Consider the following 25,824-nt stretch of genomic DNA (forward strand, 5'->3'; position numbering starts at 1 on the left):
CCGGCTGGAGGGGCGGACGGGGGGCTCTGCGGGATAGCTCAGGGCCGCCGGGCTGTCCGCTCTTCGGTTAAAATCTCGCCGGGCGGCCCATATGTGGGACGTTCCGTCCTACCGAGAATAAAAGACGCATTTTTCCCGTCGCGGAGCAAGGCAGCCAATCGGCGTCCGGTGCTCGGTTGCCTGGCGGCGGTGGCAAGCGGGAAGTATGGCGGCGACGGGGGTTGCGGCGAGGACCGAGGCCGTCTCGCCGGCTGGAGGGGGTAAGGGGAGCACGGGAGGCAGCGGGCCGGGTTCCAGGCGTCGGGGTCTGGCCGGGCGTTGCGCCGACGGGGGTTTGTTTAGGTCCCCGTTGTGTGCCGCTGAGAGGCGGGGGCGCGCAGCGCACCGTGGGAGCTGTAGTGCGGAGGCGGCCGTGCGCTCGCCGCGGGATTCGGACTACAAGCCCTGAAAGCCCCTGTGGCCCTTGATGTGTGCGGGCGGTGGGGCGCGGGGTCTCGGCCGAGGGGGTGCTGGGGCGGCGCTGGGGGGGTGGAGGGGGCGGCTTGGCTGCTCCCGTCTTCGCTCTCCGCGCTCCTCCCCGCTTACGGCCGGCACCTGAGGCCCTCGAGTGGGGTTGGAAGCGGTCAGGAAAGCGGGGGGCGAGGAGACCGGCGTCGGCACGGCTTCCTGCGCTCCGGCAGCCCGCCCTGAGGAGCGGGGGTCGCCGCCCAGCAGCGGGTTTGGCACCTGGCATGGGCGGGGGGCGCCGAGAGGGGCGGTCCGTCCTGCTGAGGCCCCGGCCGCTAAGGAGGGACTTGCCCGCAGCCTTGGAGGAGGTAGGCCAGGAGCTGGAATAAGGCCCCTTTTTCCTAAACAAAAACCAGTGGAGGGCAGAGAGATCTCAGGTGTCAGCGCCTCCTCTGAGGGTGCGGTTTCTTGCTTCCTGCAGCTGTGTCTGGTGCGTTTTAATAATGCAAGTCTGGCTTTGGAGGCTTGAGGACTCAGCGAGTGAGCAGAGGCCTGAACAAAAATTGTGAGCCTCTGAGGTGGGAACCTCATTGTGTCTCTTGATGTACATACCTGCCAAACGAGCAATAAGCAATTTTGAAACTTTTTTCTGGGTACTGAGAGCCTGTTAGGAAAATCTTATTCCCTGACTATTATACCAATTAGTCTTTATAGTGTGAAATTGTATTAACTTCCTTTATATATTTATATAGCTTACAATGTATACTGAGTAGTCATGCTTAAGCAAGCAAACTAAAGGACCCCAGCTCATCACAAGAAGGACAGGCCTCCCCTGCCCCGAGATAAGAGCCTTTGATTCTCAGAATCTTAAAGGTGTCCACGAAGGATAAAGGGTACCCCTGAACAACCGAGATTATAACATCAATATCCTAGCCCCTCCAACACATCTGTGAAACCCTCCCATTATCTGGTGTCATAGATAAGCAACTATAGCAAGACTGACTCCAGGGTTGTCTAGATCAATAGAGAAGCAGGTAGATAATAATGCCATAGAAATATAGTTGCTTTGCAAATGGTAGTTTGTGTTAAGTAGCCATTAGTGAAATCATGTTGTACCTGAACACTACAAAGGTATAAGAACCATGTGTAAAACCACATTTGGTGTGCCCCAGTTTGAATGGAACACCTCATGTGCATGAATGAAAGAATTACTCTTGTAATTCTGTACTGTGCGTCCTAGCCCCTCTCCTCGGTCAACATGGGCCAGATGCAGATTTTTGTAACAAGCCCTTGGATAAACGGGCAGATGCAAAATTTCTCTGTTTACTTAAAGTGACCAAATGGTTGCAGAGGTGGCTACTTATGTGAGAAACATGCAGTACCTTCTCCCTGAATGTGCAAAGACAGGAATGTGACTGTTTCTGGTACTGCTGGCTTGGCCTTGCTGCTCTTTAGAGCTCTTCGGTGGCTGTGGATTTGAGAAGCAATGGAAATGTAATAATGTCATCAGAGATGCTTCTTAGAAAAGTGTATGTTCTAGTTGACAGAATGGTACACCAAAAATGTTTGTCTCCCTCCTTAGCGTAACTGAACCCTAAAAGCCTGCAAACTGTAAGAACATTAAAACATAGTGCATGTTAAGGTGAGAATGCTATTCTGGAACATGCCGCTGAAAAAGGTAGTGTTATTTACTGAGTAGATAGCAAGAGATGAGCAAGCACTAGAATGGTGTGTGTATGTAAAACACACAGCAAAGGCTTAATATATAAAAATTATTATTAGCAGGTGTCGCCATGGCTACCCAGTGATTCGAGTTCCCTGTAGATGGCAAATGTTTTCCTCTTAACTTTACATAGTAACAGTTTTTGCATAGAACATTTTAATTGTGTTCCATTAATTAAATGATATGCCAGCCTATTTATAGTTTGCTCCTGCCCAAATGTCACCTGTACTGTAGTATGGCTATATGAATGGGTTCTTTGTTCTGACTTTTCACTAGGTACTTTTCTGGAATATGTAACATTTAGCCTATCAGTACAATCTGAGGACACGAGCACCAAAATCCTAAGGTGAGATGCACTGAAGGACTTGGCCAGTGAAGTCCTGGAGTGGAATTTTTGGCTCTGAAGTAGACACGTTCCCTACCCAATGAGTTATATACTTAAGATTAGGTTTCGCAGCAGCCAAACTGCTAAAAGGAAGCATGTCTTAACGTATCTGATAGGCAATTTTAAAGGGAGGGTTGAATCTTAAGTTTGTTTCTTCTCTGAAGTTTAAGCATTCAACTTCTGACAGCAGAGAGGTGTCAGTTTTTGTTTCACAGCCTGAAACCTCTAGGTTAAGTTTGTACCTAGATTGCCTTTTTAAAAAAAATGGTGTAGGCCAATATTATTTTTCCTTTGAAATACAGAGAGAGAGAAAGGAAAAAGAGAAGACTGCAGGCTTTTATTCAGTGATCTAGCTTTTAGAGGACTTGTTCATGATAAGGCTGCTTCTTTTCCTCAGGCTGAGGACTGTCACATGGGCATTTCACATTTGCGAGTTAAGTGCCCTAATCTTCAAATATTTTAGCAGGGTGTTTGATGGAACTCTCCAGGAAGGTGAAGTTTGTAGGTTTGCATCCGCATCAGGTTTTCCACATCCTGATTGATAAGGGTAGATGGTGCTTACCCTTTTTCCAGACCCTTACCCTTTACAAAATTTTTTTTTTAGTGACAGATATGATTGCTGTTGTATGTGGGGTGTGATCCTACAGATGTGTGCTAGGCATGTTCTGGGTTTGCCTGTAAGCAGGGATTTAGATAGTGCCTACGCACAGATAGGTAGTTGTCAAGCTGCTCAAAACTTGAAATCTTTGAAGAATTTAAAAATTTAGGGGCTTTTGAAATTTGAGGTTTTGAGTATCACGCCTTTTAAATTTAGCTACCAAAATTTCGCTCTGCTTCCCACTTCAGAGGATCTGTTACTGACTTTCCCAGAATTGCACCAGAATTCTTTATTGGGACGGGGCCTGGAATCCATGTCTTCCAGTAACTGGATCAGCTATTCTAATGTGTTTGGTCTGAAGTAATTTGCTTCAGTTTTACATGGAAAAGGAAGTTCATTTGTGTTTGCAAATTAGCTGCATGCATTATAAAACAAATCTGTATAGCTTGCTTTGCTTTTTCAGTACATGTGACTGAAGGGTTGACTTTAGAGCTTTTTTTAATCTCTCTTTTTTCTTTTTTCTTTTTTTTTTTTTTTTTTTTTTTCCTTCTCCCTTTTCTTTTAAGGCTTGGTAGTCAACTGGTCAGGTCAAGGACTGCAAAAACTGGGTCCAACCTTACCCTGTGATGCTGATACTCACACTCTGATTCTGGACAAAAACCAGATAATTAAATTGGAACACTTGGAGAAATGCAGGAATCTGATGCAGGTCAGTGTTACTTGACTTGAATTTGCTATGAAATAATGGTACTGTGATGCTAATTAAAATACTTCTGCTTTAAGGCCATATTATGTAATTGAAGTAAGTTAGCAGTTACTGTCTTCATAGGAAAATAAATGATGGCTAACTAAGATAGAAAGCTTTGTTTTCAGTGTAGCTCCACAGTTGATAGTGGGGGAGGCTGTTTTGCTAGTTACCTAGGCAACTAAAAATGAGCTAAATAAATCCTAATGGGGGGTCATAAGAACACTTAGAAACTATAATAGAAATATAAAAGAAACACTAATAACCCAAATTTTGGTACTTGTTAACTTTTGAATAGTTGAGCTTTGTAACCTTAAAATAACGTTATTTTTGTCTTTTCTCTGTGTAATTGTAAACACGCAGACATACATACAGGACTGTCTTCCCCATTTGGGTTTCATAACTCTTCACAAAAGAAGAGGATTAGTAGCCTTAATTTACAAGAAGAAAAAAAGCCATGTGGATTAGGTTAAAATAGAAATATCAAATAAAAAAAAATCTGAAGTGGGGGGGATCTATGTAGTCTTGTTAATATATCGATTCATGTAGGCTCTGATATTGCTAGTGCTTATCCTTAATTTTAATACTAGCAACAGTCCATTTAAGTTCATGAGGGCATTAGTGATGACAATGTTAAGCACGTGCGTGGGCTTGCAAAAAATCATAGTATTAATCCCTCCAGGGCAAAGCTGTACAAGTCCATGTTAATTATCACTAAAAGTGCCTCCAGGTAGACTTGAAGTCACCTAATAGCTTCTGGAGACAAGCTAAATTGAGATAGGAAAGGTGGGTTTTTTTGCTACACAGACCTTCACCAGTCTGCCAGCTTGGCGGTCACGTTATTAATGTGTATGTGTAATCAGGATTTATCCTTTAAAAAGTTTGTGATTTACAGTGCTGTTAGCACAGGACTTCTTTTGAGAATCATGTGAAATATATTTTGTCCTCTGCCGTGTTGACTGTAAGTATGATTTTACACCAGGAATGGTGCAACAATTTGCAGTATAGTTTGGCAATTCTGATTTTAAAATCTTATTTTCGTATAACACGATTCCTCATTCATTCTCCTTTATTTAGCTATTGCTAGGAGGAAGATTTCCTCATAAGTTTGCAGAGTGAGTTGTGAAGACTACTTTCTTTGATCAGTAATTTATTTCCTGGCTCTTGCATTTTTTTTGTCTCTGTTATTTGCTTGAAAATGGAGTACATAGATTGAAGCAGTTCCTGTCGGATTAGATTTTTAACCACTAAAAATAAAAGCCCATTCTGTCTGTGCAATTTAATAGTTAAAACTGTTTCTTTTATTTGTGTATCAATCTGCAGCTCTCTGTAGCCAACAATCGTTTGGTGCGAATGATGGGCGTAGCAAAACTGACTAAGCTCCGGGTACTAAACTTGCCTCATAATAGTATTGGGTATGTGGAAGGGCTGAAGGATTTGGTGCACCTGGAATGGCTGAACTTGGCAGGAAACAACCTTAAGGTAAAGCATTTAGTCTTTATACATTTTCCAGAATCTAGTGTTGTAGAAATTTGGAAAATGCTGCAAAGCAATCTGAATGCGTTTATGGTTTTGATTGGAACAAATGTTGAAGTTTTGTGTCTACTGGTTTATGAGGGCAACTTTTGGACAAGAATTGTCTAGGAAAAAAATAAAAGGTTTGTTATAAAAATGTGATGAGAATTGGGAAATAGCCCCCAAAATAGGAAAAGAATTACTGTCTTTAAAATGAAACTGTGTAAAAAAACCATGGTTTTCATTTTGGGTTACTTATCTGGTGTTTTTTAGCTTTCAAAATAATTTATAATTATCAATACCTGGTTTTATTTAATGAGTAAAAAAAGTTACTGTGAGTAATTGACTTCTTTATTTTTGTAGGCCATTGAACAAATCAATTCCTGTCTATCACTTCAGCATCTTGATTTGTCAGACAATAACATAGCTCAATTAGGCGATCTCTCCAAGCTTATGTCGCTGAAGGTAGATGCTGCTTTATCTCTGTTTTTGTTACATTCTTTGCATAAAGAAATTTGCTTTGAAAATTGCTGCCTTTTAAAGCATTCATAGTTCAAACACTAGCTCTTAAAGCATTTTAATTAATCACTATAGTTTCCAGAGGGAAGCATATGAGAATTCTTTTCCTTGTTTTCAAGTTGCAGGAACTGAGGTAGTGATTTTTCTATAACCACTCTAATGATTTTGATAAAGATAACATGGTGAGATCTTGTTCATAGCTCTTGGTTCTCTTGTCCCATGTCGTGAATCAAGACAAAACATAGTGTTAACTCTTTCAGCATGAATGCTGTAGAGAAAAAAATGTTTCCAAATACGTTTTTTGTAACTATGACTATACTTCAGTTATGCATTTTAAAATGAGAAGATTTTGCACTAAAATATAAAAATTCGTTTTCCCTTCCTGGAATAAACAAAAAAAATTGTGATGATACCAGAAAGCCTTAATTGTAGTTCTTTTGTGTGTATTGCGCAGGTATTGCCTGAACAAAAAAATGTGGAAGTTTTGATCAAACATACATTTCATCACCATATTTTTATTTTATAGACTCTGTTGCTACATGGAAATATTATAACTTCACTTCGCACTGCTCCTGTTTGCCTACCTCACAATCTGACTGTTCTTTCTTTGGCAGAAAATGAAATCAGAGACTTAAATGAGGTAAGATATAGAAGATGTATCACTTTGTCTTTAGGCTGGATTGGATAAATTTATCCAACAAAGTTAGATAAATTTATCCAACATAGTTAGATAAAAATGAAATGGGCTTCTTACTTTGACATGACCCATGTTGACAGAAGTAACTTTTAATAGTTTATATCTAATAACTATACTTTTCACTAGCTGCACAAGCTAGGTGATACTTTTAAAAATCTGTCCTTAAAAGAAGCTTTGCCTTTTTTATTTTTTGTTTTTATATTTATTCAAGGATGTCAGAAGTATACTTTGAGGACTAAATTCACAGAGAGCTGTTCATAATTGTCTGAAGGTTGAAAACTGAGCTGATTAACTGCTGCAGAGGGCTTCTGCAGCTGCAGTGTTTGAATTGCGCTTGTTGCAACTGAACATTTTTGGGCCCATGTCTTATTTTATCTATTTCTCAAACATCTTATAAGAGAAACAAATATTCTGCCTGTGATTTTTGTCTTGGTTGGTTTGTTTTGTTTTTTTTTTTTAATATAAGTAGCAGCCAAAACTGTCAGTTGGACTTCCATGTTGGAAGAAAAATCTTATTTTGGTAATACATTTCTCTTCTTCAAACAGTGTTTCTCAGCTTTTTGGCTTGCTGTTTTTTTGTCAATCTCAATGCCTGTTATAGTGAACTGCAACCATAGAAATACTATACTTTTCTATACATAAAGCCCAATTCCCAGGTTTTAAGAGAAGCTAATACTTTCCAAGGGCTACAGGAGAATTAATGGGAAAATGGCAATAGTTGATAGAAGGTCCTTTGAAGATGTTAATGTTCAAAAAGCAAATGTGTTTTTCAATGTATTTGTAATTATGTTGTTTTGTGTGAGTTATCTAGTTGTAACTAGAGAAATGTGGTACATTCTGTACGCATTTAATGGTTCTCTTCAGTTAACAAATATATCTTGTTTGCTCAAGGTTTCTTTCCTGGCCTCTCTTCATCAATTGGAACAGTTGTCAATTATGAACAATCCTTGTGTGATGGCTACGCCTTCTATCCCTGGCTTTGACTACAGGCCCTATATTGTCAGCTGGTGTCTGAACCTTAAAGTCCTTGATGGATATGTGATTTCTCAGAAGGAGAGGTGACATCATGTCATTAAATCTCTGAAATTATGAAATAAAGTTTGGCTAACCTGAAGTTGCATTTTTATATAAGAATAAATGCAAAAGTGCTAATGATCTAAAATTCTGTTTGCCTTGCTAATGAGATACAGACCAATTAACATTATTTCTTTTGCTAAATTTTTAATCTGTTACACTGGAATTATTGTGTGAAATCACAAGTTTATTTAAGTAGAAGTATAAAGTTAAGGTTGGTTTTGTTACTCAACTCACAGTAGCACTTTTACAGAGCAAAACTGTTGTAGCAATTTATCAATGGTCTGTTATCTGTTCCAAGTTTACAGCCTCTTTGACTTTGCAGAATGAGACAATCAGCAGATATTAAAGCTATTATATTGGGGGAAGCTCAAATGTGCTCTTTTATAAAGGGTCTGATTTGTATATGCATTTCTAGATTTTTTGTATCAATTTTTTGTATCAATTAGTTAAATATCACTTTGCTCATGTCACTTCTTACTGTATCATTGTGGTCATGATACCACTATGTCTGTATGACAGTAGAGATGTCTTCCTAAAGTTTTTGACATCAGAACAGTCCAAGTGTATAAATATTATCCAGTATAAACACCTTCTAGTCCAATACATTAACGCATTCCAGGAAGTTACTGTCTTATTTCCCAGTTAATAAAATCAAAAGTTGCCTTTTTGGTCAAAGGCAAACCACTCCTGTTTCTGTTTCACTATAGCATATTATGAGGCTACCAAAAAGGTGCCTGTAAGAATTCTAGAATTTTTTTCATGGCTAATGGAGTTTTCTGTATTAGCAGTATTATTATATGTGAACATATTATATTAAGTGTTCTCAGACTGAAGAGCATTTAAATTAGAAACAGATTTTAGTTGCTTGAATGCTCTCAGCAAGATTTTGCTCTCTCTGCCTATTCTGCATGTTTGTGTGAGTTTTTCTGTTTCTGTGAAAGCTTTGCTGTTAAATTCATTCACACAAATGTGTTTTCAGTGCTCAAAGACTACACATAGAGAAAGCAGACACTGCAGAGTGTTTGTCAGATCTTTTTTGTTTCATCCATGTTTATTTTATCCATTATTCTGGTAATGAAAATCCCGGTTCCTCTGGGCACTGCTCATGTTCCAAGTTTTCGTTAGATTTGTAGATTAGCTCTGAGGTACCAACTAGAAGAACAGTTATCAAAGGAGGGCTAGAGGTTTTATGCCATGCATTAATGGTGGCCATTTTCCCCTTTCCCAACAGTTTGAAAGCAGAATGGCTCTACAGTCAAGGCAAAGGAAGATCATATCGACCTGGACAGCATGTTCAGTTAGTCCAGTACTTGGCTACTGTTTGTCCTCTTATCTCTACATACGGTCTCCAGACTGAAGAGGATGCCAAACTGGAAAAAATACTGAGTAAGCAAAGGTGAGAACTTCTTGTTTCTCTATTGTTAGAGAATGTAATTGAGAACATAATTATATGTCTTATGTGTTAGATATAATAACATTTCCTTTTAAGTATTTCAAAGCAGCAGTGATGGCTGGAGATGGGAAGAGTAATGGAGGTACAGGATGTATCCTAGAGGGGAATGAGAGGTAAGACAGCAGCAGCAGCAGGAGTGTTTTCCTGCTTGCTGGGCCATCTAGGGGCAAATTATCTACAGAGCAGACTGAAAAATATAGGACTGAAGGTGGTTTGTGTTAGGACTGTGATTAAAATAAACAAACTACTTACTGAGATTTTTTTATTGCCACGGTGAAAGTGAGGAAAACCTCAAAGGAGCTTAGGTTAACTTTTGTTCTAATTGTAAATGAAGACTATTGTGGTACACTGGTGTATTAGCCACTTTTTTGTTGTTAGTGTGTTCTTTCTTGGTTTTAAAGTTAAGGTTGTCCTTTGAGGGACACTGTTCCCAGTGATGCTCTTGACAATCTCTGTATCTGGCACCTCAGGTCTGTCAGCAGAGGCCTCTATAGAGCCTGTTGGTTCTGCTAGCAGTAGCCATTTTGCTAAGGTCTATGCAAGTAGATCAGGACAGTTACTGTGGTGCACTTTCCTCCCATGAAAAGGTGAACTGATTGGGATTAAAAGCCAGAAAACTAACAGTACAGGAATCCCTAGTCCCCAGGACCTATCGACAAACTTTTTCTGCAGAAAGATCAGAGCAGAAGACTCAGCTCAAAGGAGCAGGCTACGTAAGTGGCATAGTGTGTGTAGAAAGTTGGGCAACAAAAGAGTTGTGGTAAGCAGAAGGGCGGCATCTCATTAAAAGGCTGGAAACTTGGGAGCATCTGGAAGGAGCTACTGCATGCTTTGTCAGTGTAGAGTGATCTCCAGGAGGAAATTATAGAAATGTTGGGGCCATTTCAGAGGAGAGGGTACAATAAAAGCATATTGACATTGGAATTTCCAGCTAAGTGCTCTGACATTCACATGATGTTTCTGGGAAAAATTCAGGAAGTTGGCTTGCAAAATATAACTCTTTAAAAATTTAAAAGCAAACAAACAAAACCCACCGAACAAACAAAAAACAAAACAAAGCCTCACCAAAAAACCACACCAAAATCCCCATCCATATATATACATATATATATATGCACACACATGTATGATTTTTAAAGCAGTTTGACTTTTCTGACCTCTACCTCATGATCTTTGAATTTAGCTGGGCTGAAACAACCTGTGTGTTTTCTCAGTGTGTAAAGGATGATTTTGTTTGTGGCAATGTTTGTTGATTTGTATTAGGATTTTTGTCCCTTTAGTAACAGGGATACCCTTTCCTTGATTCAGTCATTTCAAATGTAAAAGACACTCCTCCTATTCCTCAAACTCCTCTATGCATACAAGCATAATGTCTCCTGCAGTAGGCACTTAAAATATCTGCATACCTTCCTTCCTTATGTGTAGAAATACTTCATGGTTTTCAGTCTATAGTCAGAATTGCATGTTGGATTTTTTATTTTTTTGATACATGTAATGAAGAAAAATGGGCAGGAGGAAGGGGAACAGGAGCAGTCTGTGCAATCCCCTACTTTGTGAGTAGTCATGTTAGTGCCTTGTAGGTGTAGGGATCTGCATAACTAGCCTCTTGTTTTAGAATGGTTTGATCACTTGTTTCCTTTGAAGTAGTTGATAGGTTCTTTTAGATGTCTTCTGTACCAAAAAAGTTTAAAAGAAATATAAAATCTGTTGGAACTCTGTGCTTAGGCTCCACCAGAGGCAGCTGATGCATCAAAACCAAAACGAAGGACCACCTACATCTTCTACTCCCAACAAAACACTGCCAGTTACTTATGAACACAGCAGTCCAGCCCAGCCACCGCAGATAGTTCTTGAAAGTGGTAAGAAGCTAATCTGCACCTGTGATCCAACCTGTGGAAATAAATATTTTTTTTTTAACATAGATAACTTTGTGGAGAGAATTTCAGAACAAGGCCCTGTTATTTTCTTATTCTATTGATTTTTGGAGATTGTCAACTGAAGTTATACTTCGTTGTCTAAAAATACATTCCATGCTTATTCATGTCTTGAAATGCTAGTAAGATTGTTAGGTGAAAACCACAATACAATAAACTAAAGAGTTCTTACTTTGACTGTTCCATCTGATAAAAGTGTAACTTTTCCAGGGGGCGGCAGTTTGTGCAATTTACTGTACCCAGTATTTCCAAAGTTTGTGGATGTTACTGTGATAAGTACTTATTGTCCTTACTGTTATGTAGAAATAATGCTTATCATTACTAGCATTTTAGATCTTCTTACACCCCCAGGTTCTAACTATCTAAAACAGATTGTGAATCCCTATGAATTAAAAAGATATGTTATTGAAATGCTATGACACTTTTGAATATGGCTTTCTGCCTATCTAGAACCTATCATCCAGAAGAATTCTTGGGTTGGACCAAGTGCAAATGATGATCATTCCTATGCAGTAAAGAACACTGTTCTTCTTGAAAGAAGTTTTCACAAGGAGCTATACATTGAAGATATACAGACAGATGAAGATAAACTAAACAGCAGCCTTTTATCCTCAGAGTCTACTTTCATGCCAGTTGCTTCAGGATTGTCTCCAGTGTCTCCTACTTCAGACCTGAAGCTACATGGAATCAATTTGGGCCTAGAAGATGATGATGATGATACAGGGATGGAATGTGCAAGAGATGTTAATAGAGGAGAAACAGCTAGCAAGCAAGAAGCTTCATGTGCTACAAGACAGCACTCCGGCAGAGCAGTAGGAAGTGTGGAAACTCAAGAGAATATCAAAGAGAATGTGCTGTTGCCTTCTCCTGATCCAGTAATGGCTAGCCTGACTGCTAATACTAGCAACTGTTCAGCATCCTCTGAAGACCAAGTTCTGCATAGTCACCCCAGCACCTCAGTAGGTGCTGAATCGGGAGTTACAACTCTCTGTCCTGACCAGATGGCAGGAGAAAGTTCTAATTCATTAGCTGTTGTCGATCAAGGTGCAGCTGAACTGCAAAGAATGACTAAAGCAGCTACCAAGCTTCAAGCCTGCTGGAGAGGATTTTACACAAGGAACTATCATCCCCAAGCCAAGGAAGTGCGGTACGAAATTCGACTACACAGAATGCAGGAGCACATCATTTGCTTAACTGATGAAATAGAAAAGTAAGTTGAGGTCATGCTGTGTATTTTCAAATCTGAATGAATATAACCATTGTTCCAGGATATTTCAGAGCAGGTATAAATGGATCTTGATATAACTACTCGCAGTAGAACCTAGCGTTGGTAATATAAAACTGTGATTATGGTAGAGGATTGCTTCCTGTAAGATAAGCGTAGTTATGCACATAGCTGTTCATACTCTCGAAGTGCCTTCTATGATTGGGTTGGGTTAGAATGAGTTTTTCTATTCCTTTGTTAGCAGGACTTGCATGTTTCACTGCATAACCAAAATAGAAATTGCTAAGTGTGATTTTTTTTTTTTTAACTTGTCTCCTAGCAATTACAGAGTCTGTAAATGAAGTGTCCATATTGAGAGTCATTCCTCTGGTGAAAAGAATTGTCTCTCTGCCTTGCACGATACAATTTTAAAATGCAATTCTGTACTTGGTTCTGGTTTTTCTTGATCCTATGAATCCATGTTTGGAGGAGATCGTTATTAAAGTTCCTCAATTTATAAGATATTAACTAAATCTGCAATTTATATCTTTCAGGATCAGCCTGGGAACTGGTGGTCTGACAGGCTCTTTTCCTTTACTATCACAAGCGACAAAAGTTCTGTGAATCAAGTAGAGCCCCCTCTAGAAACTCCCAATGCTTACACATCATGCCTACATCCAAGTGATATCAGTTAGGGAGAGCATAATTTGAAACAAAGAAGCACTATTTTGGGGGTTTTTTTGTGCAGGAAAAAGAAGCACGTCTACTTAAAATGAAGAGCTTGGGTTCACTTTACAAAAAGGCACTTAAAGTATTAGCAAGTCAATAAACGTGCTGCAGCAAAAGGAAGCAGAATCTTAATGTAACTCTGAAAAAGAAACCTGAAGTCAGCAGCTGGATATTGATGGCAAGCCAGACTGCAGTAATGTCTTAATGTTAGGCTCTGTGTCTTTCAAGAGTGCTGTTATATAAGTAGGCATTTTTATCTATTCTTGTTGATCTTGTTAGCCAAATGTTGCTTATTTAAGCTGCATAAATTTGAATGTGTGTTCTTGCAGACTAAGAAAAGAAAGAGAGGAAGATAAGATTCAGAGGCTTGTACAGGAGGAAGCTGTCAGATTTCTTTGGAACCAGGTAAATAGTTTTAGTCCTCTTATTTTTCTGAAATTCATTTATATTCATATTCATTTATATATTCATATTCATTTATATGAATTTGAAAGGCATTATTGCATACTGTAGATCCTGAAGAGATAGTCAATATGGTTCATTTTTTCCAATGATGACTTGGGTGGCTTATTAGAATCTAATTACTGTGTTGTTTGCTATACTGGTATCCTGGGATAAAATAACATTCAGAAGTATTAGTGCAATAACATTGGTTTTGTTACAAAAGGTTAAATTATAGCCTAGTATGAGAAGGAGGACAAAAAGGCAAGGGAAGCTAAATAAACATAGCAGAAGTGTGAAGAACGATGTGACTGCTAGATGCCTAGGGCAAATGAAATGGTGTCAAGCTATGTTGCTTGTGAGCAACTCATTTCTAAAGTAGAAAAATTATTAGAAGATGTATTAATAAGCTATTCTTCCAAAAATAAGACTGATTTGTTTTCTTAAGCATGGGTTATTTCATAAAGGTTCACCATCCTTTCTGTTTTTAAGAGTAGATTCCTTTTTCTTCAGGTACTTGAACTGGGAGGCTTGTGTGCTCTGTCAGTGTTGGGCATCTAGGTTTAAAAGCCATTATTTAACAGTGGGAAGAAAATATTTTCCCTAAAGGTATAGCGAACCTTTTGTTAATTCACTTGGTCTTAAATTTTATACTAGAGCTTTGTTGCTGATTTGCGAGAAATACTCTAGAAATCAAAGTACTTTCTTAATTGCATTTCACAATGAACTTCTCTGTGCTTTACAGGTTAAATCCCTTCAACAATGGCAGCTTTCAGTGACACAAAATTTAGGTGCTACTTGGCAACCTGTGATCCCTTCAGCCAGTACTTTCTGTCCATCCGAACCATCTATTCAATCATCCACACTTGAGCAAGAAACCCCACCAGATGTTAGTTCTGCTTGGTTAGTTCCAGCTAGTGATGTTATTCAGGAAAAGTCTTTGTTGCAGTTCCCAGATTCTGGTTTTCATTCTTCCATGGCTGATCAGACTCATGTCGGTGACTTGTGTAGCTCTGAAAAGAGTTTAACGGAAGGAACAGAGAGCTCTCTTTCAGAGGAAACTGTCAAACAATGTGGCAATTCTGTTTCAGCATATTCCTCAGATGCAGAGGATGACCGTGGGGAATGTGGGCAAAGTAAAGAGAGCTCTAGTAATGAGCAGGACAACAGACTAATACAACAGTATTTGAAATCTGTTCAGCAGCTGGAAGAGGCTGATGAAGGAACAAATTGCAATGATGGAACAGAGGGTAGCTGGCCACAAATCACTGTTTCAGCAGAAAGCCAAGGTTCATCTGATACAGTCTCTGTAGATCTCCCTCAAGATACATCTTCCCCCGTCCGAGGTGAAATCAGTCAGACACCAGAAAGCTGCAAACTGAATTCAGGAATAGTAGAAGGGAAGCAAACAGACTGTGATTCTTCATTTCAGATGCTGCACGTTGGGATAGCTGTATAGTAGGCTCAGTTCCACAAAGGACTAGGGATTCCATTTCACTTCCCATTCTCTTTCCCATTTATACAAAACTTATTTTTCATGTGTGCTGTTTCTTTTGTTTGACTCATGTAACCAATTTATATTTTAATTAGTATTTTATTGATGTTGCTGAGGACTGACACTAACTATGCTAACCTGAAATCAGCAAAGTTCTCAGTGACAGTCATTATGCACTTTATTTTCAAACATAAAACTGATATCCTAATAACTGGCTTCCATTAAATTAATTCTGAAGATTGGGAGTGTTGGGGGCGGGAGTGTTTGCTGTAAATTCACTTCGGTGAATGTGTTAGTTAGTCTTTGAATTTTTTTCTACAAAGCAGGATTGAGTTCTTACTTTGCAAAAGAGAAGGAAACAATATGGGAGGAAACGGAGTCAATATAGGCCGTGCATGCGTGTATGGATACAGCCTGATGAGAAAGATGAAAGCAGTTGCCTTTCAGACTTCTTTTGACTTTAACAAGAGTAGTATGGTCAGTGTTTCAAAGATGCATTCCATGAAACCAGTGTCCAAGTCAGTGACTTCTTTTTGTCATTTACATGAAGCTGCTGGCTAGGAATTAGGTCATTTACATATGCACTGAAACAAGGACTTACAGGAGTCAGACCTTAGGGAGCTTCAAACAAACTTTGACTTTTGTTTGCCCTGGGGTTGAATTTCCCTGCTTTCTCAGGTAAGACTCAAAGTGGAACCAGTAGCAGCCTTTACTAAATAGAATTTCAAAAGGGCATGTGATTTGGGAACATAATTTCCAAGACTGCACTGCTGGGTTACAGCAGCAGACTTGGTGACATATTTTGCCTCCACAAGGATGCTAATGTCATTTTGAGATTTGGATCAACATGGCTTTCAAGACATTAGTGTGTTTGATGGATCACAACTACTATCTACAGGTATAAATACTAAAACCAAATGTCATGACTTAAAACTATTTATTGACATCTCTTTTGGGTTTTTGGTTTGTTTGGGTTTTTTTCCTCTGTATGTCCAGTATTTGACATTCTGATTAGATGTGGATAAAAAGCTGTATTTCTTCCCTGTTGGCAAAAGTGCTAAGTTACCTAGGCTATGCTTTCCATTTAAACACTGGGCAAGCAATAGGATTTGTATTTTGCCTAGCCATTGCTATGTTGTTTTTTTAATAGAAAAAGATCAGATATCTTAGTATACCGCAAAAGTGGCAAGGGAAATCTGTTTTGCCATGTGACTAGTAAAATAAAAGTTGATGATGTGACTTCTAGGGATCAGTTAAGTCTGCTAATATTGCATTTTGCAATGTTCACTGAAAGGCCAGTGTTTCAATAGTTTGCTAATATTAACTTCTCAGATATAGAGACACATGCATATTACAATTCTCTGAATCCACAGGTTAACTTCTGGTGCTATGGTGTCGTTAAAATCAACTAGTGCTGTTTTAAAGTGACTCTTATGACCACGTTAGCGTGTGAAATAATTTAATTTTTGTAAATGTTTTGGTTGCTTGTCTACTTTAGGTTCTGAGCTGAAATTTACCACTACTCAGGAGTTTGGCATGAGGCCAGTATCTGCTTGAGGCCTCAAAATAGCCTTTATTTAGAACATAAATGTTGTATTGGACTTGTACCAGCCATCTGCCCAGCAGTGAAGTTCACCTTGGAAGAATAAAGCTTGCCTCTGTGTATAGAGTAGCCATCATCTCTTTTTCCCCACCCCCCAAAAAATAAGTTCTAGGGCGCTAACCTCTTAAAAGAGCTATCACTGCAGTCAAGCTGACATTTGACTATGCCTTTCATAGATGAGAGCATTTAAAGAAAAAAAAAAAACCAACAAAACAACCCAAAACCAACTGAGGTGGTAGATTCTTAATATGATCTTTCTAACAGCCTAGTTACAGCATGTTTGTAGCATAACCATATTGATAATTAGATCCTAGAGCATGAGTGTGTTTGGGTATTGAAAGTGGTACAGGTGCATTAATATAGCGCAACACGTAATTAACTGTGCAAAGAGGTGTGTAGGCTACATGATCATACCTTTGTCCTCTGAAGATTCTCAACTTGCGTTTAAATCTGCCGTGCTTGGAGATCTCCACAGTTCATAGGATTTGGCTCTTTGACTGTAAATCTGTTGTTGAAAAAAAAAAAAAATCTTGTATAAACCTTTAAAGAGACTTTCTTTGGGTTTTGAGAGAGAAATTATTTCTGTCTGTAAAACAGTTGTTGGACGTTACACTCTGGAAGCAGTGGTTGGGTGTAATAAAACAGTAAGGTCTCTTTTGTGCCAGAGTGCTGTATTAGCATATGCAAGACATGGGAGAAACTAGATCACTGTCTGGATAAAAATGTTTCACTTACTGAAGACACTGAGGGACCATATATATTTTGCTATTTTGTATTATTATCACTTTTGCTGCAGAATTAGAAAGAGGAGAAACAACTTTAATTCTGGAGGTGTCAAAGGGGGAAACTTGGTGAAACTTAATTTTTCATGGAAGCCCTAGAAGTTTCTTGACATTTCCTCTGTTATTAGATTGCAAACGCAAACACAAGACAACTTTAATGCCTAGGTCAACTTTTGGCTTTTTTTAACTTGTAACCTGTATATCCAAAACTGATTTTATGAAGATACAGCAAAGTGTGTACCAACATATAATCAGCTTTATCTTACTCTTTTGGGGAAGCTGTGAAATAGGAAAGATTTTTTTTTCTGATGTTCTGAAAAGTATCTTGCATGTGTAGAAGATGAGTTGCCTAAATATACAGAAATCACAAAGAATGATGAAGTTTTGGATTAGTTTTTACAGGGTTAAATGTAATTAGTTTGTATATACACAAAATATTTTCATCCTGACCATTAAAATACATACAGGGAAAGACATAAGAGGGGATAGAGGGGAAAAAATAAGGAATCAAGCTGGATATATACTTAAAAATGATTTCTCTCAGTTTGTTTTGAGCTCTCAAAGAATCGTGATATAGAAATATCATAATTTAGTATATGGCTTAACATTTACTCTTCTTTGTCTGTATAAGTTTTCTTAATCTAGGTATGTAATATTCTTTTACCTGGGTAGGGATGCACAGCTCCCTTGGAAGATGATGGAAATTTCACAAAGGAATCAGAAGGCCTAATATATGAAAATCCATGTCTGAAATTTTCCAGTATTAATATTGTATGTCTTTCAGCATTTTCTGTTTGCAAGGCTTCACATTCAACAGAAGAATGTACTTTGTAGAAGGAAAGCTTGTCTGTTTTACTTTGTCCTAGGCTGAGCCTCCAGTGCTGATGTAAGAGATCACTAATGGTTATTTGTCGGGCAATGTTGTCAGCTCTGCCATGAGTACAGTTTAAGTGCTGCTTTAATTTGCTTCAGAAAAATCAGCTAACTGTAGCTCAGACTAACAATTTAAACTGTGCCACACAAGTTGTTTTGCCCAAAATGAGGTGTTTGGCACATGAAAACCTCCTTCAGCTAGTCTATGGCAGAAATTATTCTTTTTGCCTGCTTTTCTGAAGGTAGGGACAAGGGGGAATGTGGAAATGCGTTTATCTGTGTTTTCAGGTTTAGTCTGTGATGGTAACACCAACTCTTTTATGATTGCTGTTTCAGTTTTCTCCCTATTATTTTTATAGTTTACAAATTTCAATCTTTCATGTAATCAAGAATGCATTTTTTTTCTACCGTATGTAATATTTGATAGACACTGTTCCAGACAGTATTTGGAAAAGTAGATTATCATGAAAGCAGGCCTGTTCACATGTTTGTATTTCAAGGGGTTTTTTTAAGGTATTTGGATTGTATTGATTCCTCTCTGTTAGATAACTTCTTTACAAAAGAAAAACAGAAGGCAATGCCTCATTAATGACAGTAAGTAAATTTCTGTTTCTGCCTTCTTCCATGAACTGAGCTTAATGGTCACAACTCTGGTTTTAGTACCTAAAACTGTCATTTAAATGAATGGGAGATTTAGCTGCTGAATGAATGCAGCAACTCTAATGTTTGTTGGTTGGGGTTTTTTTGTGGTGACTACTCCTGTGTGGTGCTATTTTGTAAGCAAAGTATGTGTGGCAAGGATGGAATTTTTAAAAGGTACTGAACGTTGGCCTAACTCTCTGCTTTCATTTCCTTAAAAGAAGCAGGGTCATGCTTAAGTTGAGTCCTTGTGAACTGGCTGTCTAAATTGGGATTTTGTCATATTTACATCCCTGGAAGTGTTCTTATACCGCAAAGCAAGAAGGCATTAAGACTGCAGGTTTTATTTTGTTGCTTCTAAAACACAAATATCTTTCAGCAAATACTTGAGAAAGTCCTTGTTAAACTAAATTGCAGAAGCCTAACAGTTTGTTTATAGTTAAGTTCCTTAAAAAAACCCCCATAGATTCTATTTGCATGCAGCAATTTAAATAATGCACTTAGCAGCCAGTCTGTCTGTATATAAAAAAAAGTTTGGGTTTTTTTCTGAATGTTGTATGTCATTGAGCTTGCAAATTGTTCCTGGTTTTTATGAATTTGTATATATTGTCTGAAGAACTCTAATCTTAATTTCTACTTGTAGCAGGTTGTTTGATGAAAAAAAATGAAGATACATTCCTTTGAGACTACCTGTGTACTTTTTACTGGACTTGAAGTTACAGTGTGTCTCACAGATACACTTTTCCCTGAGAGGATAGAATTGTAGCATTTAGTGGAGACTGACTGAATGACAATAAAATGTAAAAACTGGTCAGTCCCCCTGCTTTTAGCTAGTGGAAAAGAGACTTTTTTCCTGTTGTATTAACTTTTTTTTCCCTTGAGGACTGTGCCACCCAAATAAGTAAGCATCAAGTATTCATTAAGTCTTTCAAAAAGTCTTCTGTGATAGTTACAGGGATTTTTTTCCCAGTTTGGCTTTCTAGGACAAGTTACTGAAAAACACTTGCTTTCTATATGCCTGCCAAAAAGTTGGGACTTTCTGTCTAATTTCAAATGCGTTCTTTATGTCAGTAATGGAAGAAGTACAGGATCTTTCACTTGCAAGAGCATAAAACAGTATTTATCAGGAAAGGTGCTCTATGTCTTGGAAAGTGCCACGCCAAATTTTATTGTACAAGAGCTCTCAATAAGAAACTTCTTTTCTGGCTTCATTACATTTATAAGTATATGGGCCAAATTCACTTGTAGCATAATTCTGCTGAACTAAATTTTGTTGAGTCTTTCACAGTAGTATTCTACCTCTAAACTAGAATCTGAAAAAATAACAATTAGGCATTGATTTGTCTTTCTACTTCTCACTATTTTCTGTGAAGAATGGTGGGTGGTTAAATTGGTACAGTTCGTATATTTTATATAAGTGTTTACATTTCTGGATTTATTGTTTCTTAAATATTTTGTTTGTACTTCTAAGTTTTGAATTTTAAATAAATGATTTCTACGTTTATTGAAAATGTTAATTTGTAGTTGATCCTGACTCCTACAGCTAATACTCATTGTCTTACCATTGGAGGGCTCTTCTGGAGATAAAAAATTTAGAAATACAAAAGAGTGATGACAAGGTAAGCATTAGCATTCATGACTTGGTACAGCTGAAGCATCTAATGGCCCACTGTTTCAGTGTTGAAGATAGTAAGAGTGTGGTAGGGTACCTGAAATTTATACACCAGTTGATTAATAGATGCCACTGAAATTGGTATTCATGACTTGCAGTCCTTTGTTTCTATCACTGGCCCACTCTTTCATGTTCTTAATTCCCTACTGCATTTAAATTAAAAGATGTGGCAGTATTCTGTACAGAGCTTTCTAGAAAGAGAATTAAGGCTATGGGCTTATCAAGAGAAATACAATTGCAAAGCATGTTGTTCCCTCTCCTACTGTTTTGGTTTGGTCAGATACCTGCTGTGTGCTTTAAATAAATGAAGACTAACTAAACATCTTTCAGCCTTTAACAGACAAACAGTCCAGGAGCTCAGACATATAAAGTCATGTTTTACTGCAGAACAGTCATCCCAAAGCTTAAAAAAAAAAAACACAACCAAAAAACCCCCTTTGTTTTGCTTAACTCTCATTTCACACATGGAGGTTAGTGGGCATTTTTTAACTCTTTACTATGTGTTTCCACATCATTACACTGAAGAAATTAGTTGAGGTTTTTAAGTGAGACTCTTCATGCTCTTCTATGAAGATATTTGAAAGACAGAAATGGACAAAGCTAAAGTGACTTCACTTCAAGTCTTAAGAGCAGTGCTGTTTTTTCTTGGAGTAGAGTTACGTTAAAGCTGTACTATTAAGTTTAAATGCTGTGTATTGTAGGGATAGTATTCATAACACTTCAGGAGCTCAGGTTGAAGGTCCCTCTTGTCGCTGTTTTTGATCCATATTTGTAATAAGATCAGACACTAAAATCTTTGGTTAGAGTTGGAAAATAAAGGGATAAATATATCTAGTGGACAGACACAATTTTGTTCAAATGGAAGTAGTTACTTTGAGTTTTATGGGCTGAAATCCTTACATATGCGAGGAGCTGAGTTTCTTTTGAGTACGATGGTGTGGTTTGGAAAAACTCCTGTTAATTCCATACAACATTATGTCCAGATAGGTGAGGTATTCTTTCCCTTCACTTGGGCATTATGGTGTGAAAACTAAATTTTTTCTCTACTGTATTGATACAGTTGTAAAAGCACAAGCCACTATGTCCAAGTGTAGCTTGCATCAGTACATCATTGATTTCAAGCCATAATACCGCATTTGTGAAGGATCTGTGGCGATATAATGCATCAATTTGGGGTATAGGTAGAAGGAAGTTTTACTTTGGCCTACATGGGACAGCGCATAGAGATCTTGACGGGTCTTAATACATGGGCTTCCTCAACTTTATCTATGTCACTGATGGAGCTCATTCTCATTTTCTGTCTATAGTTTGGCACAGGTTTTGCCTCTACATAAGGATATTTTCAGACACGTCCCTTGTGACACTCCATCATAACTTCTTGTGGGTCTGGAAAGGTGCATGTGACTGCCACAAGTCCTGCAAGTAATCCAGCATGTTTCTTGGTCTAGAAGCATCAAGACTGATGGAGTCAACATGCCACCCTGGGTGATTATGCCTCTTGTCCCAGTGGGGACTTCTTGAGGATTGCTAGGACCTTTTCAGGTACAGCCCAAGTTGTTTCTGGCAGAATTGGTGAATTTTAGGGCTTTGGGATTGCTCAAGTCTATCCCCTTTTTCCTTGCCAAGATCCTGTTTGCCTGCTCTTTCTGATATGTGCAAGACAATGCTGAACAAGGCAAGAAATAGCAGAAAATTGTGTACAGGATGCTCAAATGAAACCAGTCACAGCCTTTGACTTCCAAGGCTCTTAATTTATCTGTGAAAACTGGGAAGCCCATGATCATGAAGGATGCACTGGAAAATGTAAAATCTGTGCACACTGTGGTGAAATTGTTCATGTGTTGGGCTGAAAGCAATAAACCATTACAAAAGCCTAAACAATTCTCAAACAATGTAGGGTTGTGAGGAACAGCAGTCTAGCAGTCAGGGCTGTTTTGTTAGTATTGTACTAAACTGCATTCAAGCAGCAGCCTTTGTGATGTCACTTCCTGTCTGTTTTTGTTACACCAGCTGAAGTTCTCCAGTCGCTTGAGAACTTGCAGCATGTTTTCTGGTGTGGGAAGTGCATGGAAAATGAGCTGAGGAAGTTACCACTGCTTATGTGTGTAGAGGCTGTGGGACCTGAGCAGAAACAGGAGACGCTGAGAAACTCTACAGCCTGAACTCTCTTTTCTTCCTTCCATCATTAGCTCCTACAGCCTCTTCATCTTGAAGTTAAAGGCAAATGCATGTGCTATTGGAGCCTGTATTTTCAAGATCAGCTTCACAGCTGTCTTGTAGTGCTGAGCTCCCCAGAGCGGAGTTCGTTTGCTTGTCCTCTCCTCATTGTGGCCTGCTTGTTCCCAATTTCGATACTTTTTCTACAGCAGATTGGCTGTCCTTTTGGTCTTTGATTCTCTGGCTTTACTCACAGATACTGAGAGTCTTAAGCACATGAAGTAGCTATTTTTTGCTAGCAGGACAGGTAAGCTACCTTTCCCGCCTGCTTTTTCATATTCATAGTTGCCTGATGCTTTCCCTTCTTTGGTGTAGCAGTGTCAATGTCAAACTCGCTGGATATCCTCCAGGTAGCCTTTGGCTGAGATGCCTGTGGCCACACACATTGTCTGGTGGAGAAAGGGAAAGGGAGCCCTGGAAGAGCTTGTGTTAGTCCCAAGGGGAACAAAAACACCTGGGGGCAACGGGAAGCCGTGCTCCTGCGTGTCCCTGGAGTGGGGAATGCAGCACAGCTGCCTGAGGGAGGATCTGCAGCAGATTTGCTGGCGCAGAAGGGGAGTGGAAAGGCTGCTTGGTGCCTGTAGGTAAGCTCCTCTGTAACCTTTTGGGAAAGGACTTGAGGAAGCTGGAAGAGGATTCTTCTGGCAAAAGCTCTATCCCTTTACAAGCATTAGATGATGTGAAAAGGGTCTGGGCAGCACCAGATCAGCAAAAGACTTTTCCCAACCAAGTCAAATATACCTTAGTTGTTGCTATGCCTGAAACCAGAGGACACACTGAACTTGTGTGCAAGGTCAGAGTGAAACTCGCTGTTCTAGGAACTGTGGGGGGGACAACACCAGATGGTGATGCAAGTGAAAAATGGTTGGAGAAGTGATACGGGGTAATGTGGCAAAAGGGGACTCGTCAAAAGATGTGTATAGAAAGGGAACAGGGTGGGTTGTGCTCTTTGCAGCCTCTGTCCAGGACTCTGTCCAATGCATTGTTTGTTAAATTAAGAATCAGTTCAGTAATCCCAGATGCATTATCTAATATACTGTGTATTGTTGATGACTATTTGCAGGTAAAGGATAGAAGGGCAATGGGGCCAAGGGCCCAGCATAACTTCACCTTACTGCGTGTAGTTCTGGAAAAAGAGACAAGGAAAGGCTGATGCTTTGTCATATCTATCTTTCTGTACTCATCTCAAAGTAACTGCCAAGTGCTTCTGGTGTATAAACCAGGAGGAATGTAAGGTGAGTGACAGCTGCTGAAGCTGTAGTTTTTTGGGGCTAATGACATCTAGATGTTGCATGTGGAACAGACCTCACCAAAGTCATTGACGTTCAGATAACTTAAAACCAAACAGCCTTTTACAAGGTCCCTTCTACAGAGTGTGGGGGCAGATGTTCAGTGATCAGTTTGTGGCCTCTTTATGCACAAAGGCTTACCACTTTAGAGATTAGAAAAGCACATTTGATTAATTATTAGGTGTTCATCAAGACTAACTGCAATAATAACTGAAGAATTTATGGAGAAAAGTAGTGGGGATCCCTTCCCATCGTTGAGGGATGGTGAAATAAAAAATGTGGTGGAGAATAGCATAGACGTACCGATCTCCTGTGAAAAGAGCACAGGTTTTGTCATTGTTGTCACCTTCCATGCCCTCACCCTCAACATCAGTCCAGTTATATTACAGAGATGGGCTTATGCCTGGCATTTAGCACACTAATTAGATAGCTTTGCCTTGGGTCTCACTTTGAACTGAAGAGTCTGTAGGAGAACTTGACGCACTGCATGGCTCATAAAGGAAGGGTGAAGAGCAATGAGACTGCTATAAAACTGATAGACTTAATATACGGGGGGGGGGGGAAATCAATACCAAGTATCTTTCAAGATACTGTATTTTTAGTGTTCTGCTTATACAGCCAGATGGCTTTCAGTTCTTGACCGACAGTGTAGAGTACTAATAAAAGCTGGTGCCTATTGAGACTTTTGCTTTCCATCTCTATCAGGTAATCACCATTGTAATGTGGGGAAAGAAGGAGAAAAGTAGAAGTGAGACCACTTCTAACTCATTTGAAATAGCTATGGCTGATGGGGGTGGGGGCAGGAGACAAGAGGAGGCATTTAATATTTATAATGGCTAAAGTATTATGTTCACAGGAATGTTTCAGCTGCTCTGTCTCTGTGTGTGCCTAGTTTTAAGCAAGCCAAGTATTCCTTAGTAAAAATAAGATTGAGCCTTTAACCTGTACTCATGCAGACAACTGCTAGCAGGTGAGTATTTTGGAAGGAGGTATTCACAAACTTAGGCAGTGTTTACAAGTGATGGCAAATCCAATTGCAGGTGTCCCGTTACCAGATTGAAAGTGCCACACAGCTCTGCTGGAGGGTGCTAAACTTAACACTGACTGCATGTATCTCCTCAAACATTTTGAAGTCCTGTCTTTGCTGCAGCTGGTTTTGCCCAATTCTGCTGTCCTGTACCTGTCTCCCTAGCTCAGCCCCTGCAGCTGGTCCATGGGCCAGCCTCCTCCCCCTTCAAACTCTTCTTGCTGTTCAAGACACTTCTTCTCTAGCTCCTCCCCCTATTCCCCCGGCTCAGCAGTGTTTGAACTATGATGGTTCCCCTCAGAGCCTTATCTCTTGACTGGGGGTGCAGCTGGGGTGGCCCTGGACAGGAGCCTAGTAATGCCACCCGGGCCATAAACCTGAGCTCCGCACTAGCCTCCCATCCTGCTTTCTTTGGCTTCACCTACTGTGACTCAAAAATTACAGGGACTTCCCCCTCCCCCCCGTTATGAGGCCCTTCTCAGCAAAAAGGATGCTCAGAAATAAGTGCGTGTGGTTTCATGCTTTTTCTTACCCGTAGGACCACTGTGTCAATGCAGCTGAGCATCGTCACCGCTGCAAAACCCCGCCAGGTTCAGCCAGGAGCTTCCCCCGCCGGGGCCGGGTCCTTCAGCGGCGGCCTGCGCTCCCTTCCCAGGCCGGGGCCGCGGTGCCGCAGCCCGGGCGAGGCGGCGGCCGCTGGAGGTGGCCGGGGGCGGCCGTTAGGGGCGACCGTTAGCGGGCGGGGCGGGGCCGGGTCGAG

The 25,824-nt window shown here is 39.6% G+C and overlaps 1 protein-coding gene and 1 long non-coding RNA gene across 4 annotated transcripts; one reads left to right on the forward strand and one right to left on the reverse strand.

The window, feature by feature from the left end:
• Positions 1 to 20,331, forward strand: CEP97 (centrosomal protein 97). 3 transcript variants are annotated; one of them, XM_072884226.1, is made up of 12 exons: positions 2 to 260; positions 2,447 to 2,516; positions 3,720 to 3,862; positions 5,222 to 5,380; positions 5,777 to 5,878; positions 6,459 to 6,572; positions 7,521 to 7,687; positions 8,938 to 9,102; positions 10,885 to 11,018; positions 11,544 to 12,303; positions 13,356 to 13,431; positions 14,213 to 20,331. In XM_072884226.1, exons 3-12 carry the CDS (start codon positions 3,857 to 3,859, stop codon positions 14,924 to 14,926), a joined length of 2,397 nt encoding a protein of 798 aa, XP_072740327.1. In that variant the 5' UTR covers positions 2 to 260; positions 2,447 to 2,516; positions 3,720 to 3,856; the 3' UTR covers positions 14,927 to 20,331. The 3 variants fall into 3 exon arrangements, with proteins under 3 accessions (XP_072740308.1, XP_072740317.1, XP_072740327.1); XM_072884207.1 differs by lacking the exon at positions 2,447 to 2,516 and having other exon boundaries at positions 1 to 260; XM_072884216.1 differs by lacking the exons at positions 2,447 to 2,516; positions 5,777 to 5,878 and having other exon boundaries at positions 1 to 260.
• Positions 9,097 to 25,813, reverse strand: LOC140661692 (uncharacterized). The gene is made up of 3 exons (XR_012045842.1): positions 25,597 to 25,813; positions 16,980 to 17,070; positions 9,097 to 11,049 (listed from the first exon to the last, which is right to left on the reverse strand). It is a non-coding gene; the product is annotated as an uncharacterized lncRNA (long non-coding RNA).
• Between the last annotated feature and the right edge of the window lie 11 nt (positions 25,814 to 25,824).

The sequence above is a fragment of the Ciconia boyciana genome, chromosome 1, assembly GCF_034638445.1.
Source record: "Ciconia boyciana chromosome 1, ASM3463844v1, whole genome shotgun sequence".
Lineage (NCBI taxonomy): Eukaryota > Metazoa > Chordata > Aves > Ciconiiformes > Ciconiidae > Ciconia > Ciconia boyciana.